General features: G+C 42.4%; 1 protein-coding gene across 7 annotated transcripts in view; it reads left to right on the forward strand.

The window, feature by feature from the left end:
• TPD52L1 (TPD52 like 1) overlaps positions 1-17,574 on the forward strand; it is a 102,018-nt gene that overhangs the window by 59,674 nt on the left and 24,770 nt on the right. For all 7 annotated transcript variants that reach the window (XM_047733606.1, XM_047733607.1, XM_047733608.1 and 4 more), the window contains exon 2: positions 6,770-6,885. In XM_047733606.1, coding sequence (XP_047589562.1) covers positions 6,770-6,885 — 116 coding nt within the window. The remainder of the gene's footprint in view (positions 1-6,769; positions 6,886-17,574) is intronic.

Below are 17,574 nucleotides of genomic sequence, written 5' to 3' on the forward strand. Positions count from 1 at the left end.
ATAAATAAATCTTAAAAAAAAAAGAAAGAAAGAAAGTATATTGATGCCAGTGGGCGATCTCTCCTCAAGGTTGAAGAAGGCGTTTTAATTCAAAGCTCGTTTCTTGATTTGTACTTGCCAACATTTGTCTACTTTACTTCACATAGTTGTAGACAGGGAAGGACATAGACCCTGGAGTCAGATTAGTCTGCCTTAGAAGCCAAGATTTGCAAATGAGTCAAAGCTTGAACCCAGGATCATAAGTGGGGATCTGCCTCAAGAAGGCTGGGACCAGCCCACAGTCCCTTCTCTGCTGGGTCTGCTTCGGTGGGTTGTGTCATTCAGCCCTACAAGTGGGACCTGAATGAGTCATTGTGGCCAGTTGTAGGAGTGGCGAGAGCAGGCAGTGGTAGCATTTGACAGCTACCTTGGGACCTGCCTGCTTCCAAATGCTGTGCTTGGCCAATGGAAAAGCACAATTCCTGCATGACAGTCAGACCTGTGGGTATTTGTTTACCCTTATTAAAATGTTTGTATATTTTATTGCATATAAATGAAAGTAAAATGTCTGTCTTTAGGTGCAAAATACTCCTACTGCAGGATCACAAAATGTATTCACACCATGTTCTTTTTTCTTTGGTGAGTGAGCTTGAGCAGGATAGGGGTGGGGGGACAGAGGGAGAGACAGAATCCCAACCAAGCTTCATGCTCAGCACAGAGCCTGACATGGGGCTGCATCTCATGACCCTGAGGTCATGACCTGCACCAAAATTAAAATCAAGAGTTGGACGCTTAACCAGCTGAGCCACCGAGGTGCCCCCACACTCTATCCTGGTATACATATGTATAGCTCCTTTTTTTTTTGGTTTTTTTTTTTTTTTTAAAAACCTGATCTGGGTAGGAACCCTTCAGTTTTGGGTGGTGGAAAAGAAAAATAGATTTAGTCCATTCCAATGGAATAATTTAAAAAAACCATTTAAATAATATTCATTTGCTCAGTTAAATTGCCCTCTAGCTCAGATTTCTCCTTTTTCAGCCCCCTCTTTCCCTTGTCCTGACTAAGGAGGTAGCCAGTATGTGGAAACAGGAAGGGTCCCTGTAGGGTTTTGTATTCTCTGCTGTCCCATCAACTGGGACCCTGATGTCCTCTGATGCTGACATTTTCTGTGGATATTATTCAGGAGCTTGTCTTCCTCCGTGGGGTTTGGGCCCAGTAGCTCTTACAAGCTGATTCAGCCTCAGTTTGCTTCTCGTTGGTGGCAGATTCTCTCCACCTCCTCCATCTAGACCTCTAGCCAAGGCCAGCAACTCCAGCCCCAGCTGCAGGGGAGCCAACCCCTTATCAAGATGACAGCTTCCCGGAGTGGGGTGTTCTAGACCCCATGCATGGTTAACTGACTGCAGAAGTGTGAATTGGGAAAGTAAACCCCAGGGGCTGGTGCCCAGCCTCCCAGCCTCTGTTCTTTACAGGGATGTGGCTATGTGTGGGATGGCCTGAAAGAGATTTTTTCCAGAGCCCAAAAAGGAGATTGGGACAGGCTTCCTGTATCAGTCAGAGACCAGAAGGAGGCCCATGAATGGCATGCTCAAAAGGGGTGCCTCATTCAAGGGAGTTCAGTGAAGGGACTGTTGGAAAGAGAGGAAGAGTTAAGGGAAGCCAGGAGGGGGCGTTGAAGTACCTCAGAAGGACAGCAGCAGGAAGGCCCTACAAGCTGTAGGCTGGAGGAGGGGCTCAGGTTCTAGGAGCTTGACAAGGGCGAGCTGTAGAAGAGGACAATCTAATAAATAGGATTGTGGGCTTTGGTAGTGAAAAAGGTGAAAGGGGCAGAGCAGCCTGGCAGGGAGGGAAGCAGTGCCTACCCCTGTCTTCTGCTCTCCAGTGTCCCTCTGGGGCTCCCCACTGGTCACTATAGGGTAAGGGAATCATATTGATGTCGTCCGTAGGTCAGTCTCCCAGGGTGCAGAACAGAGTGGAGAAGAGGAAAGAATGGGTTTGCAGGGGGCCAACAGAATCTCCATCGTTCTGGGCCAAAGCCCAGCAAGAAAGATTGAACATACACATCTCACAGCATCTTTCTCCTTCTCCCTTCCCTCTTCCCACCATCCCCCAGGGATAGCACAGGAGACATGCATCCTTGGTAAATCCTAATACACTGTGTATTAGGGGAACTCCCTCGCCCGGATGTACTGGGTTTGGCTTCTGATATATGAAGAGGGAAATAAAAGTATAAAGAACATCCCCTTCTTAGAAAATTGCCTATTTTGCAAAACTTTTGTCTTTCTGGCAAATCTAGTTTCAAATGCCAACAGTTTAAATACGAGTCTTTTTTGTGTGTTTCTCTTGCTCTTCTGCCTCACTTTAGAGTGAGGCAGAAGGTGGATGCCTTGATTAGGATTTCCTTGCTAGGAAAATACTATATTCTTGGAGAGGCAAAAGAGAATATAAAGATTTTACTTTTATTATTTATTTGACAGAGACACAGAGAGGGGACACAAGCAGGGGGAGTAGGAGAGGGAGAAGCAGTCCTCCCACCAAGCAGGCATTCCGATGCAGGGCTCTATCCCAGGACCCTGGGATCATGACCTGAGCCGAAGGCAGATGCTTAACAACTGAGCAGCCCAGGTGCCCCAGCAAAAGAAAATATAGCACATTAATATTTTTTAAAGATTTATTTATTTCTTTTAGAGAGACAGAGAATAGGCGGTGGGGGGCGTAGAGAGAGGGAGAGAGAGTCCCAAGCAGACTCCATGCTGAGCACGGAACTCAACACAGGGCTCGATCTCCGGACCCAAGATCACGACCTGAGTGGAAACCAAGAGTAGGTCACTTAACTGACTGCACCACCCATGGGCCCCAACATGTTAATATTTTTTAAAATGAGTACTCCAAATTTCACCAATATGCTGGTCTGGTCTCACTTCATGAGGTCTTTGTTCTTTTCCTGGGAAAGAAGTTATCTCCTGGACACGAGGCCCTGCATTTCCCTAAGTTCACTAGAAGTTTCCCATCTCAACCTATTATCAACTAAAATGGATTTTGCATTACTGCTTTCTCTAGAATATAGGAAGATACTAAAGATATCTGTTGTCTTGAAAGGTCTAAGTAGCTAGAACTGCCGTCTGTTCCCAGTACATGTGCTCTCACACTGCCAAGAGAGGGGAAGATGGAGAATTTGTGCACTAGCTAAGTTTAAGCAGTACTTGTTCGATTCCTGGGCCCAGCTGAGTTAGGGAGCCAGAGTATTTTAGAGGTACCTACCATGGCTCTTCTTGCTCCCTAACTAGTAGGGCTGGGGGTAGCCGAACTTCTGCGCCCATCTCTTAAATCGTGTTTGGAACTGAAGCATTTTTTTCCCCTTAAGATTTATTTATTTGTTTGTTTATTTATTTATTTATTTATTTGAGAGAGAACATGTGAGTGGGGGGAGGGGGCAGAAGGAGAGAACCTCAAACAGACTCCCATGCTGAGTGTGGAGCCGGAGGTCAGGCTCGATCTCACCACCCGGAGATCACAACCTGAGCTGAGACAAGAGTCGGTCACTTAACCAACTATGCCACCCAGGTGCCTCGTCCTCCCTCCCCTGCTATTTCTCAATGTACACAGTTGTTCTAGGACTTTGACTGAAAATACAACAGCTGCATGTAAGCATAAATATTGACTAGCAGAAATAAATGACAGTATTTCCTCCCTTTCAGTAACCTACTTAACATTATTGTCCTGAGTCTACAGAGAGTCTCAGGTTGCAGGTGTCTGCATAGAGCTGACAGTCTTTCTGAGGGATCATTAGTACTGTTCAAAATGTTCATGTGCTTTGATTCTGGAATCCAGTGTATAGGAAATCATCAAGATTTTACCTAATGATTTTACTAGATGTTCACTGTAGCTTCCCAGTAAACAGGGTAAGTTGTCAATCATACATGAGGCAATATACCATGTAACCATCAAAAATATGTGAATATGGCTGTGTTTTTAGACAGAAGGATATTCATGATATTCTGTGGAATAAATCAAGTTCACAACAGTACGTGCATACAAATATAACAAGAAAATGTATACATATGCATAGAAGAAATGATCAGAAGGAAGGGACCAAACTGAGAGTTATTTCTGGGTAGTGTGATCAACAATCATTTTAATCAATAAGGGATACTTTTATTTTTCTGTCTTCTACAATGAACAGGTATTATGCGTGAAAAAATTATTTAGCTTTGAAACTGGCCTCTGGAGTAGGTAGGTGATCAGACAAGAATCTGATGAACTTGGATTGGCAAGAGGCCACTTTCACTGATGCGTGTCGGTGTATCATCAGTGACACAACTGTTGACTCAGACAAAAGGATGTGGGTACAGGGGACTCAGGAGTGGGGCCAGCTTGAGAAGAGCTTTGCAGATTGGTTCATATTTTTATTCTCTTTACCTAGAATGTCCTGATACCAAAGGATAATTATTTACCTTTCTTTTTGACTTTAGATAAAATCAGTTTTTAATTTCTTTCTCAAATAATAGTATCTAGACAAAAGAATATGGACAACATAAGCTTAAAGTGTAGAAAACACTCATACACGGAAATCCAGTCCCAGAAATGGAGCATTCCCATTAGCCCTGTAGAGATCCTTTGTAAGTTCCCTGTTCACATCTACACCCACTCTGCCTCAGAGAAAACCCTGGACCTGAATTATTTTTATCACTGTCTTGCCTTTATAATTTTATTTCTAAACAATGTTTTATTTAGTTTTGCATATTTTTGGTCTTCGTACGGGTGAGGTTATACTTTATTATTCTTCTGCCACTTGTGCGTTTCACTCAGTATCTGGTTCCAGAGTTTCCTCCATGTGGTGTGTGGCCGCAGCTCACTCACTTTACTGTCGTCAATCGTGCGGGCATAAATGCATTGTGGCACACTTGTGCATTCTCCTGTTGATGGACTTTGGCATGATCCACAGTTTTTGAACCATGAAAGTTCTTATTGATGGCCTTGAGCGCTCACGTATGAGTGTCTCAGGTATATCCGTGGGTGTAGAAATGAACTTACTCGATCATGTTAGATTATTTTCCAAGTTATTTGTCTCTCTTTATATTCTTGCCGGGAGAGTATGAGAATTGCTGTCCTCCATGTAGTCATCAACATTTGGTAATGTCAGACTTTGAACTTTTTACTAATCCGATGGTTGTGAAGTGATTTAATTTGTATTTCCCTGAACATCAGTGACATTCAGCATGTTTTCTTGGGTAATCATTTGTGATTTCTTCCTATAGCCAATCTATTTTGGGTCTTTTGGGCTGTGTTTCTGGTGGGTTATTTCCCTTTTTTTTTTTTTTTTTGCCTGGTTTGTAAGAATTCTGTTTATTCTGGGACCTCATCTTTTGCTAGTTATACATATGGGAGATATCTTTTAATTTTCCATTTAGTGTGTGTGATGAAGAGACATTTGTCCTTTTATTCACCTTTTTTCATGATTTGCCTTTTTTGCATCTTGTTTAAGAAGTCCCTTCCTACCTAGAGGTTCATAAACCCTACTGTCTTCTAAAATGCTTATAATTTAATCTCTGAGAATTGTGTGAAGGTGTCCAATTTTATTTTTTCTACACAGATAACAAGTTGTTCTGGGACAGCTTACTAAAAGGTCTTCCTTTCCCCATAGATGTATATAAACACTAGCTCCATCATAGCTTGTGTCCTAAAGGAAGCTTCCATTTATGTGGTGGCCTGTTGTTAGGGCCTTCAGAGAATGTATGTGTTTGAGTTATCCAGATGCCAGGGGAACATCTTCAGGGAATGTCTATTTTTTTTAATTTTTATTTTTTTTTTTACAAAAAGACATTTTTCTCACATAATAAGTTAGAAGTGGTACTGTTCAGGGTCATTGTGTGGCCCAGTGATGTCCTCAAGAAGCCGGGTGCTTCCCTGTGTCCCTCCGCCAGCATCAGCTTGTGATGTCTCCTCACAGCTGCTGCTACTCCAAGTTTCGTATCCACACGATTTCCATGTACCAAGTGGAAAAAAGTTACAGTGCTGTCTTCTCTCCAGCTTCTTTTGGACCACCCATGTAGTGTGCATTCGGCTCACACGCAGTCCCGCCAGAGCGAGGAGCCTCAGGGAGGCGTGTTTTGTTGCCCATTCAGTGCTGAGGGTCAAGGCTGCTTGCCTCCCAGATCCTTGTGGGCAGCGATGGTATTGGTTTCCAGTTCACCTTCCTCTCAGGGTGCAGCCCTGTGGGGATGCAGATCCCCTCTCCTTGGGTGGCCCTAGGCTTTGTCCTCTGCCCTCTGCACACCAAAGCCAGAATTCATCTGGGAGGCAAATGGTGGAACTAATGAAAACTTCTGTTTACATCTCTGGCTTCCCACTTTGACTTAGTTCTTTGGCTTCTTAGTGTTTTTTACCTTCTTGGCAACTCATCACACATTTAGAGAGATTTTTTTTTTCTGTAAGTTTTAGTTGTTTTTTTAAATTTCATTTATATATTTTTTAAAGATCCCATTCATTTATTTGAGAGAGAGAGAGTGCTCACGAGCAAGGATAGGGGTGAAGGGCAGAGGCAGAGGGAGAAGCAGGCATCCCACTGAGCAAGAAGTCCAACATGGGACTTGATCCCAGGACCCCAAGATCATGACCCAAGCCGAAGGCAGATGCCTAACTGACTGATGCCCCAGGAATTTTTAACTGTTTTTTTTTTTTTTTTTTAGCAGGAGGGTCTGTCAGGATATCTAATTCTCCAGACTGTGGAAACAGAAGTTGGCCAAATTCATTTTTTTTAATTGCATTATGTTTTATCCATCTTGCCTAAAGGTTTGTTGGAGACTGAACCATTGCAAGGACGAGATGAAGACACGGTAGCAAGTACTGACTTCTCTAGCATGCTGTCTGAGGAGGAAAGAGAAGAGTTAAAGGCAGAATTAGTTCAGGTATGTTTAGCCATCTTATTGTCCTTCTGTCTGTCTCAGGATCTTAGGAGTTATTGTTAGTTTTGTATAAGTCCCATGTTTTAGTTATGTTGTCTTTCATGTATTTATTTTTTTATTGAGAGAGCACCAGCAAGGGTGGAGGACGGGGCATTGGAGGGAGCAGAGAATCTTAAGCAGGTTCCATACCCAACACGGAGTTTGACATGGGGCTAGATCTCATGACCCTGAGATCATGACTTGAGATGAAATCAAGAGTTGGATGCCTAACCGGTTGGGCCACCCAGGCGCCCCTATTGTCTTTTACTTAATAAAATTTAATAAATGATATTGTAACGTAATTCATTTTTTCTAGGGTGTTTTTTGTAATGCTAGTGGTCCATTATCCACTGGTTACAGAAGAAAAAGGCATAGTTATATTGCTTAAGCAACAGTAACAAGTAGCTGTAAATATGCGCCTCTTACTCTTTGTAATTTCCCAATATTATGGGAACAGTAATCACTTACAGACCTGATGAATTCCTCCAAGACCTTGGTATAGGTACAGGTGCAGGCTCTTTTGTAAGAGCAATTCCTGCTTTAGGTCAGCAGCTTAGCTCAACAATACTTGGAAGTGACTTCTTTCTGTAATGAGAGGTCACCGAAGCAACCGGATTTTGTTAAGTCGTGTACTCGTTTGCCGAGGAGTAAAGTTCTGGGGGCAGAGAGGAAAGCTGTGGTGACTTCCGGTTGCCTTAAATCTTGTGTCGTTGCTGCGGGCCTCTGGACTTGGAAGCAGGGATGACGCCTGGCCAGTGGGGAATACGACTTCTGTTAAAGCCAACCCTTTCAGACTTTGCTACCAAGCGGTTACGTTGTAGGAGGAAAGCGCTAGAGAAAGGGAGCTTTTCAAGTAGAAGAAGCAGTTAGGGCCAGAGGAATGAAACCCATATTCCTCCCCATTCTACGTCCCTGGATCCCAGGGCAGGAAGCTCCTGGTCCAGCCAGAAGCAAGGCTCTGGGCTCAGTCGCAGGCAGAGGCTTTTAGCAACACCTCACCCTCACCCTGCTCTGTCCGCTCCAGGCCTCAAGCCCGAATGCTGCGGCATTTGTTTCAGACAGCTTATAATAATATTGAAGACTTTTTAGGTGCTTTCACAAAACACACCCAAAAATAACTTCATTATAAAATGACAGAGCAGCTTGTTCTTCTGGCACAACAGAAATGATTTCAGGCACAGCCTCAAATCAAATAGCCTGGCTCTTGAGCGGGGTCTGTCTGCGGCCACTGATCTACAACCACCCAGCCGACTTCCGGTTGGCCACACACGCCAGCAGGCCCGGACCGAAGCAGCCGTGGAAGAAAATGTGCTAGCTCTGTGTTTCCTTACAGCCCGGAACTCTGGTTCATGACCAGCTTGTTCATGTCAGTTGTGGTGTCCAAAAGTTATATTCTGCAGACTGGTGTCAGCTAACTAATTCTGAGCTGAAATTTAATTCTTGCACTGTTATGGTCCAAGTTTAAATTCAGCAAAACCTCTATAGCCAACCAACCTTTAGAGAATGCCTTGAGTTTTGGGGGTTCTGGGACTGCTGGGGTATACACACACATGGAGATCATTGTGTTTTTTGAGTGCGTTCTTTATTTTCTAAATGTTCAACAGTGAGCATGTGTTACTTTTTTTTTTTTTTTAAGATTTTATTTATTTATTTGACAGAGAGAGATTACAAGTAGACAGAGAGGGAGGCAGAGAGAGAGAGGGAAGCAGGGTCCCTGCTGAGCAGAGAGCCCGATACGGGACTTGATCCCAGGACCCTGAGATCATGACCTGAGCCGAAGGCAGCGGCTTAACCCACTGAGCCACCCAGGCGCCCGCGTTACTTTTCTAATCAAGAAAAAGTGAGCCTTGGTTCTAAGTGGATGCCCCTGTAATACAAAAACCAGTGGTGTTTCCAGAAATTTCTGTCTCACTTGCCACATTACTAAGCTTCCAACATATCTCATTACTAGGACTCTTGAGCCTGCCAGACCCCGTTACCCTGTTCAAGTGACCAGGATTCGTGTTCTCATCCTCTGGAGTGCTTCCTGTCTCTTATTTCTGGAGTCTCCAGGAATGAAGAAGTACCACACATTGCCAGAGAGGCATCGTGACTCCCAGAGGCACATGGGTGCTGCTGCATGCCCCAGGCCCCGTGAAAAGCAAAGGAAATGGATCTTTGCTGGTTTTTTCTCTTCACATTTCCATTTCTTCATCCACCTCAGGCCACCTCTGCTTAATGCTCATCCTTTTTTTTTTTTTTTAATTTTATTTATTTATTTGACAGAGAGAGATCACAAGTAGGCAGAGCAGCAGACAGAGAGAGAGGGAAGCAGGCTCCCCACAGAGCAGAGAGCCCGATGAGGGGCTTGATCCCAGGACCCTGAGATCATGACCTGAGCCGAAGGCAGAGGCTTTAACCCACTGAGCCACCCAGGCGCCCCTTTGCTCATCCTTTTCTTAAATCTGCTTTGCCTGCCCTTCCGTGAATGCCTGCGCCTGTGTGTGTGCACCTGCCGACACTTGTTCACACACATGTGCATGCACACTCACGCTCACACGCCCACCCCAAACCAGGTTCTTTTCCTTCACATAGGCATTCAGATGAGCTCAGATGCTGGGGTCTTATTACAACAAGGACACACAGAGAGCAATCTCAGCAGTCCCCCAAGTGGCCCTTCCAAGACCAGGGACAGCTTTTAGAGCTTCCTCAGCTGTCCACAGACGTTCTTTCTGGGCCCCTGTCACAAGCCACCCCTCTCTGTGCCTGAGGGAAGGTCCTACCAGATCCATTCACCGCTTGGATAACAGGATGCCTCGCAGGCCAGCCTAATAGGTTGCCTTTGAGTCAGGTGGTCATTGGGGGCCATGACCCAAAGGAAGAGCTTTGTGGATGAGGACTTCTCATCTCTGACTCCCTTGCTTACAAGGGGTCTTGGAATGTGCCAGGGATCCAGGTTCCTCTTCAGTGTGTGCCTCTCCCTGGGGGGGCTTAGGTTCTCCCACAGTTTTGTGACTCTGCCGGATGCCCCCCACCAGCTGCTGTGTCCCGCACTGTTTTGTTATTCCTATGGCCGTGAAGATGACCTTACACTTGGGACAAACTCCTAACTCCACTGATCCACACAGCCAACATGTTGTTTGCTGCCAAGTGCAGGCAATGGAAGATCTGTCCTTATGTCAGGAGACCTAAGATAAGCCAATAGTGTCCACAAGGCTACATCTCAGATGAAGTTTGCACTTGAAAAGAGGAACCTGATATGAACAGTTTAGTCTTTGGTTTATTACTGTGATCATGCAGTATGTGTGTTTTTAAGTTTCTTCATTGTGAGGCCAACACAATACTGGTGCAGTGGTCTTTCTATAGAAGGTATGCAATTAAGATTTGTCATGATCTTGAATTATTTTATAGCTTAAAGAAATATTTACTTTTTTAAGGTTTTTTTTTTTTTTTTTTTTGGAACCTCTGCACCTAACATGGGGCTCGAACCCATGACCCCTAGAGTCACGTGTTCTGCTATCTGAGCCAGCCAGGTGCCCCAAAATATTCGCATTTTTTTTAAAGATTGTATTTATTTGACAGAGAGAGACACAGGGAGAGAAGGAACACAAGCAGGGGAATGAGAGAGGGGGAAGCAGGCTTCCCGCTGAGCAGGGAGCCCAATGTGGGGCTCGATCCTGGAATCCCGGGATCATGACTAGAGCCAAAAGGCAGGCGCTTTATAATATTTGCATTTTTAAATACCAGTGGTTGAATATGTTTTCTTACAAACCTTACCAGTATACAAAGACATATTATTTTATTTCAGCTATTTGTTCTCTTTAGGTCCTGACATCTTTTTTGAGATCTTCACATACATGTTCTTTGGGGTTTTTCTTTTCTTTTTCTCCTTTTTTTTTTTTTTTAAGATTTTATTTGTTTGAGAGAGAGAGAAAGAGAGGGAGAAAACACAAGCAGGGGGGGCACCTGGGTGGCTCAGTGGGTTAAGCCTCTGCCTTCGGCTCAGGTCATGATCCCAGGGTCCTGGGATCGAGCCCCACATTGGGCTCTCCGCTCAGCAGGGAGCCTGCTTTCCCCCTCTCTCTCTGCCTGCTGCTCTGCCTGCTTGGGATCTCTTTCTCTATCAAATAAATAAAATAAAATCTTAAAAAAAAAAAAAAAACCACAAGCAGGGGGAGGGGCAGAGGGAGAAGCAAACTCCCTGCTGAGCAGAGGGCCCCATGCGGGGCTCAATTTCGGGACCCTGAGATCATGACTTGAGCTGAAGGCAGAGGCTTAACCCACTGAGCTGCCCAGGAGTCCCTCTCTCTCCCCGTCTTTGAATAAACTTGCTCACTATTTCTGTGCTGCTTCCATCCTATTCCACTCTTATGTCCCTAAGCTGCATGTTACGCTTTGTATTCCATAATGTGCCTGGGCTTTTGAAAAGGATGAAATGTTGTCATTAGTACTATAAATTTATGATTATATAACTATCAAACACTGCCAGTGTCCTTTAGATAAAATGACTCAAGAAAAATAGGCATTAATAGGAGTAGGAAAAACAACAGGCAGCATGATCCAGAAGGCAAAGCCAATTTTCAGGCTCCCTTCATCTCCCGTTGGGCTCTTCTTCCTTCCTTTTGTGTGTGGTTCCCCAGGAAGAACACAGTGCTCTCAAGCCACGTGTCTTGTAGACTTACAAAGAAGTGCCTTAGGCTCTGGGTTTTTCTTAGTTACTTCCTTCAAGGCCTTCTTTATTCTTTCTGGACTCAGTAGTGAACAACTGAAGTGTTCATAATCAGTAGTATCTTATTGTAATACCCTTCTGTATTAGAGTCCTTCAGAGACACAGAACCAGTAATATATATATATATGTATATATAAAAAGAAATTTTACAAGGAATTGGCTGATGTGATTATAGAGGCTGACAATCACAGGATCTACAGTCAGTAAGCTGGAGACCCGGGGTAGCTGATGGTATAGCTCTCGTCTGAAGGCCAGCAGGCTTGGGGCCTAAGAACAGCAGATCTTACAGTTTAAGTCTGAATGAAGAAGAAAAACAATGTCCCAACTCAGAAGCAGCCAGGCAAGAAGAGTCCTTATTAGCTGAAGGAAGGTCAGCCCTTTTGTTCTATTTAGGCCTTCAACTGATTTGATGAGGCCCACCCACTTTGGGAAGGCAATCTGCTCTATTCAGTCTACCAGTTCAGTTGTTCATCCTACACAAATAAATAAATAAATAAATAAATAAATAAATAAAAACCTCCTGGGTACATACAGCATGATATTTGACCAAATGGCTAGGCATCCAATGGCCCAGTCAAGTTGACACATAAAAACAACCATTGCACTCTCTCAAGTAGTATCTGGATTTTGATCTTACTTCCTAGGAGTCTTAGCCAAAGGCATGATTAGCCAGGAAAGGAGTCTGGTCTTGAAGTAGTGTATGCAAGAGACCAAATTCTCTTACTCCTAAGCATCATAATGATGCTTTAATAGTTTATGAAAGATTTCTTCACCTGGATATAAGTTAGATATTTTATGTAATCTGGCAGATAAAATAGGAAAGTAAATTTTCTATCTTCTAACACAAATTCCATTTTGAAGGTAATTAATTAGCTACTCCAGGTTAATTTATGTTTTTTTATATTTTTTATTGAGATATAAAATTAGCTATTTTAACATGAACAGTTCAATAGCATTTAGTATCCTTACAATGTTGTGTAACTACCACCTCTAGTTCCAAACTATTTTTAGTACCCCAAAAAGAAACCCCATATTCATTATGCAGTTGCTTTCCCTTTCCCCTTCTGCATTTTGCCTCTATGGATTTACTATCCTGTATATTTCATAGAAGAGATGACCTTTTGTGTCTGGCTTCTTTCACTGGGCCGGATGTTTTTGAGGTTCACCCACGTTGTAGCATATCTCAATACTCCATTCTTTTTTATGGCTGAATAATACTCCATTTTTGTGACTAGTGCAGTTGTGTATCTGTTCATCCGTTGATGGCCATGTCAGCTGTTTTCCCATCTGGCTATTGTGAATGGTGCTATTATGAACATGTGTATACATGTATTTGTTCATATTCTTTGGGGAATATACCTGGGAGTGGAATTGTTGGTCATATGGTAATTTTATGTTTAACTTTTTAAGAAACTACCAGACTCTTTTCCACAGGGGCCATTTTCCATTCCTACCATTCCTACCCAGCCATGTACAAGGCTTCCAATTTTGCTACATCCTCACCGATATGTGCCTGTTAATTCATATTTAAATAATCAAGTTTCAGTATCTAATCTTAATCATAAATATGGGTCGTCCAAGAGATCTTCTAGGGAGTCAGAAAACCAAAGAACCAGACTATTAGTTTATAATAAAGAAATGATTAATTTAAAGTTAAAGCAGAAAGGATATATTAAACACTTCCGTTAATGACTTACCTGCACTCCACCTCATTCCAGAAAGAATTTGCTGTGGCTCAGAGAGGTACTTACTGTATCAGGTTTCCATACCACCAGCCTCAGAGTATCTGGGAGCATGGGTTAAATAATGTATGTAGCCTGGCCCTACCAAGTTGAAGATATCAGAGGCTTAGGGCATTAAAATCTGCATCTTAAATATGCCCAATGAGTAACTCTTATGTGAACTAAAATTGAAAACCACTGGTGTAACCAGACCCAAAAAATCTCATTAGTCAAATGAGGGGTGGACTCTCGTCATGAGCATCATTTAAAATATTTGTGATTAAAGGCTTTGCCGTGGGGCAGAACTCTCTGTTCTGTGGAAAGAGATGTGGTTCTCATTTTCATTCTTGCAAGCTAATATAATTGAAGATTACGTGTTTTTTTTTTCAATTTCTGAATTTGCTCATAGATTTTTTTGGCATATATTTAGATCACCGATAAATATACCGAAAACTTCAAGAAATGTGAGTCTCAATGTTTCATTGAAATGATGAGAATTTCATTAAAGAACCTGAGAACAGACCAAACTGAGTAACCAAGTTCATGTTTCTATCATTAAAAGTCTGTTCCTTACAAATACTTTTTTTTTTTTTTTTTAATTTGACAGAGATCACAAGCAGGCAGAGAGGCAGGTAGAGAGAGGAGGAAGCAGGCTCCCCGCTGAGCAGAGAGCCCCATGCGGGGCTCGATCCCAGATCCCAGGATGCTGGGATCATGACCTGAGCAGAAGGCAGAGCCTTTAACCCACTGAGCCACCCAGGTGCCCCCTTACAAATACTTTTTAATGTGTGCTTCCATGTCTAGAATATTAGGTGTGGGACTTCATTGTTCTTTCTTTAGGTTGGTGTTTGGTAAATTGATCACTTCAGTGTTTCTCTTCACTTCTGGGGGATTAAGCATTTCATTAGAAAACTATGAATCCCTTGCCTCCCTCAAATAACTAATGAATCTCCTATTGCCCCCCAATATTGAATACATTTATAGGGTCCCATAGATAGGAGGTTGAGAATATCAAGATGTTTGAGCCTCCTTCCTCTTCTCTACATCTGTAAGTTCTTATTGCCAGTTAAAAATTGTCCCTTTATTTTTATTACAGAGTGAAAACCACAGTCTTACCCAATGCATAAAAAGCCCCAAGATTCCCAATAATTTCAGTCACTCAGAACATATTATTGATGCAAAAGAAAGCAGAAAACTTCTTTTTTACAGAATAAAAGGCTGCCACAGAAAGACAGCTAGAGATACAACCTTAAGAAATAGTAGACCACAGATTAAACGCAAGAGACACATTGACAAAGATGAAAAAGTGGAATGTGACAGGATAGCGAAAGAATAGAGGGTTTAATTTTAAAATAACCGTATGTTCTCATTTAATGGGGAGACCAAAAGCATGACCCCCTTTGGTGGTCCCAGAGTAGACTCCTTTTGCAGCAGTGAGTATACGTCTGCATACTAAAGACCTGCTCCTCAAGACTGTGCTACTGACTAGAACATGTTTGTGGAGTGGGTAACCATGTTAGAGAGATTCCTGTGAGCATTGGAAAGCTGCCCCTTAAACATAAAAAATGACTAATGCAAGATTACTAGGACATTTGCTGATATTAAAAACTCCAAGAGATTGGGGTGTTTTTTTTTTCCCCATCATAGTATTTAAGATGCTTCCAACTTAGAATTTTGCCTATTTTACAGAAGTGATTATTTATGTCCGTGAAGCTTCACACTATTCCATCTGTCCACCATTGGGGTAAATTCTTCCTTGCACAAGTAAAAAGTCTAATCTGTGCCAAGGTGCCTGTCTTTCTCGAGAGGCCTTTTTAGCAGCTGTATCTCCGGTAACCCAAGGAGCACATTTGCCTGATGACTGATGGTGTTAGTGTAAATGTGGTTTGTGGTCAGAAGTAGAGCTAGATATTCTGACTGTAAATGAGACACGGCGGCCACATTTGTAAAAATAAGAAATCTGATGAAAATGTCAGGCTTTTTATGACCCCTGTGCATGTGGGATGCTAAGGGAGTACTGATCGTTCTCTTCTGGCTTCACAAAGGAAGTCAGGTTCATTTTGTAAATTTAAGCAATATTACCAGGGCAATACATTATAATACATGACAACAGAATAAAATACGACCATCAGAATCAAAGACTTCGTGGAGTTTCAAATTGATTTTCACAGGTTATAGCACCACTCTCGAAAATCTGAGCATTTTACAGAGCTGCTTTGTTAGAAATTTCCTTTGCAGGGGCAGTTTGTGTGTGTGTGACTTGCTTATTTTATAACTGTAAGTTTGTACATTTTGACCTTCTTCACCCATTTCATCCACCCCACCTCCCGCACCCCTCCCGCTGGCAATCACCAGTCTCTTCTCTGTGTCTATGAGCTTGTTTTCATTTGCTTTGTTTTTTAGATTCCACATATAAATGAGATATTATGGTATTTGTTTTTCTCTGTCTGATAACATTTCACTTAGCATGATACCCTCAAGTTCCATCCATGTCCCAAATGGCAACATTTCCATCTTTTTTATGGCTGAATAATATTTCTGTGTGTGTGTGTGTGTGTGTGTGTGTGTGTGTGTGTGACATTTTCTTTCTCCATTCATCCATCAGTGGATGCTTAGCTTGTTTTCATATCTTGGCTATTGTAAATAATGTTGCAGTGAACATGGGGGTGTATGTACCTTTTTGAGTTAATGTTTTCATTTTCTTTGAATGAATATCCAGAAGGAAAATTGCTGGGTGGTATGGAAGTTCTATTTTTTTTTTTTTTAATTTTTTATTTTTTCAGCATAACAGTATTCATTATTTTTGCACCACACCCAGTGCTCCATGCAATCCGTGCCCTCTACAATACCCACCACCTGGTGCCCCCAACCTCCCACCCCCCACCCCTTAACAAAATTCTCAGATCGTTTTTCAGAGTCCATAGTCTCTCATGGTTCACCTCCCCTTCCAATTTCCCTCAAATAAGTGAAACCATATGATAATTGACTCTTTCTGCTTGACTTATTTCACTCAGCATAATCTGGAAGTTCTATTTTTAATCTTTTGAGGGATCTCCATACTGTTTTACGTAGTGAACAAGAGCAGTTTTGTGAAATTTGCTTTTCTTCTCATACAGGGGAAAGAGGAAATATATCCTCACTATTACCTTGTACATGAGTGGTCATAGCAGCTTTATTTGCATTGGCCAAACCCAAATGTCCTTCACCAGGTGAATAGGTAACAACTGTCCATACAAGGAATACTGCTCTTCAATAAAACGGGAAGAACCTGTGATAATGCAGCAACATGGATAAATCCCAAAAATCTCAAGTAATCAGACCGAGTGAACAAAGGCACACAAAATGAGTATGTGCTGTGGAGTGAAAGAAAGACCAGCGAGCGGCTACCTGGGAGGAGGGGTGGGGGAAGGGAGAGGGAGGAATGACAAGGAAGACCTAGAAGACTTTTGGAGGTGATGTACATGTTCCCTTTCTTGGTAGCAGTGATAACTTCACCAGAGTAACACACATGTCAAAACTAACAGGCTATACACTTTAAATATGGGTGGTTTATTATACATCAATTATTTGTCAGTACATTGTTAAAAAAAAAAAAAAGACACACGAATCACATTCTTGCATACATCCTCTCCTCCCTTGTTCTCCCCTCCTGAGGCACTAGCTTGGCAAAACCAATGTCTGCCCAGTCTGTGTCTGCATCAACGCAGTGATGTGTGATGGACAAAAAATACACACACAGGGGTGGGGGATGGGTGAGCCTGGTGGTGGGTATTACAGAGGGCACGTATTGCATGGAGCACTGGGTGTGGTGCATAAACAATGAATCTTGGAACAGTGAAAAAATAAAATTAAATTAAGACGTTAAAAAAATAAAAATAAAACAAACAAACAAAAAATAATAAAAATAAACACACAGTACTGACCAGTGACACATGAAGTTGCTTTTAGGAGCAAATTATATGTTAAAAAAAAAAAAAGAAAACATTTTGGGGGGTGGGCACCTGGGTGGCTCAGTTGATTAAGCATCCAACTCTTGATCTCAGCTCAGGTCTTGATCTTAGGGCTGTGAGTTCAAGCCCTGCGTTTTTGGAAAAAACAAAAACAAAAACAAAAAAATTGGACGATGAGAAGCCAAAAAGTTAAGTAGCGGCTATTTTCTAGTGGGTTAGAGGTAATCATTCTTGTTTATATTTTGCTGTGTGAATTTTTTATAAGGAGCAATGA

Source organism: Lutra lutra, chromosome 6, assembly GCF_902655055.1.
Source record: "Lutra lutra chromosome 6, mLutLut1.2, whole genome shotgun sequence".
Taxonomy (NCBI): domain Eukaryota; kingdom Metazoa; phylum Chordata; class Mammalia; order Carnivora; family Mustelidae; genus Lutra; species Lutra lutra.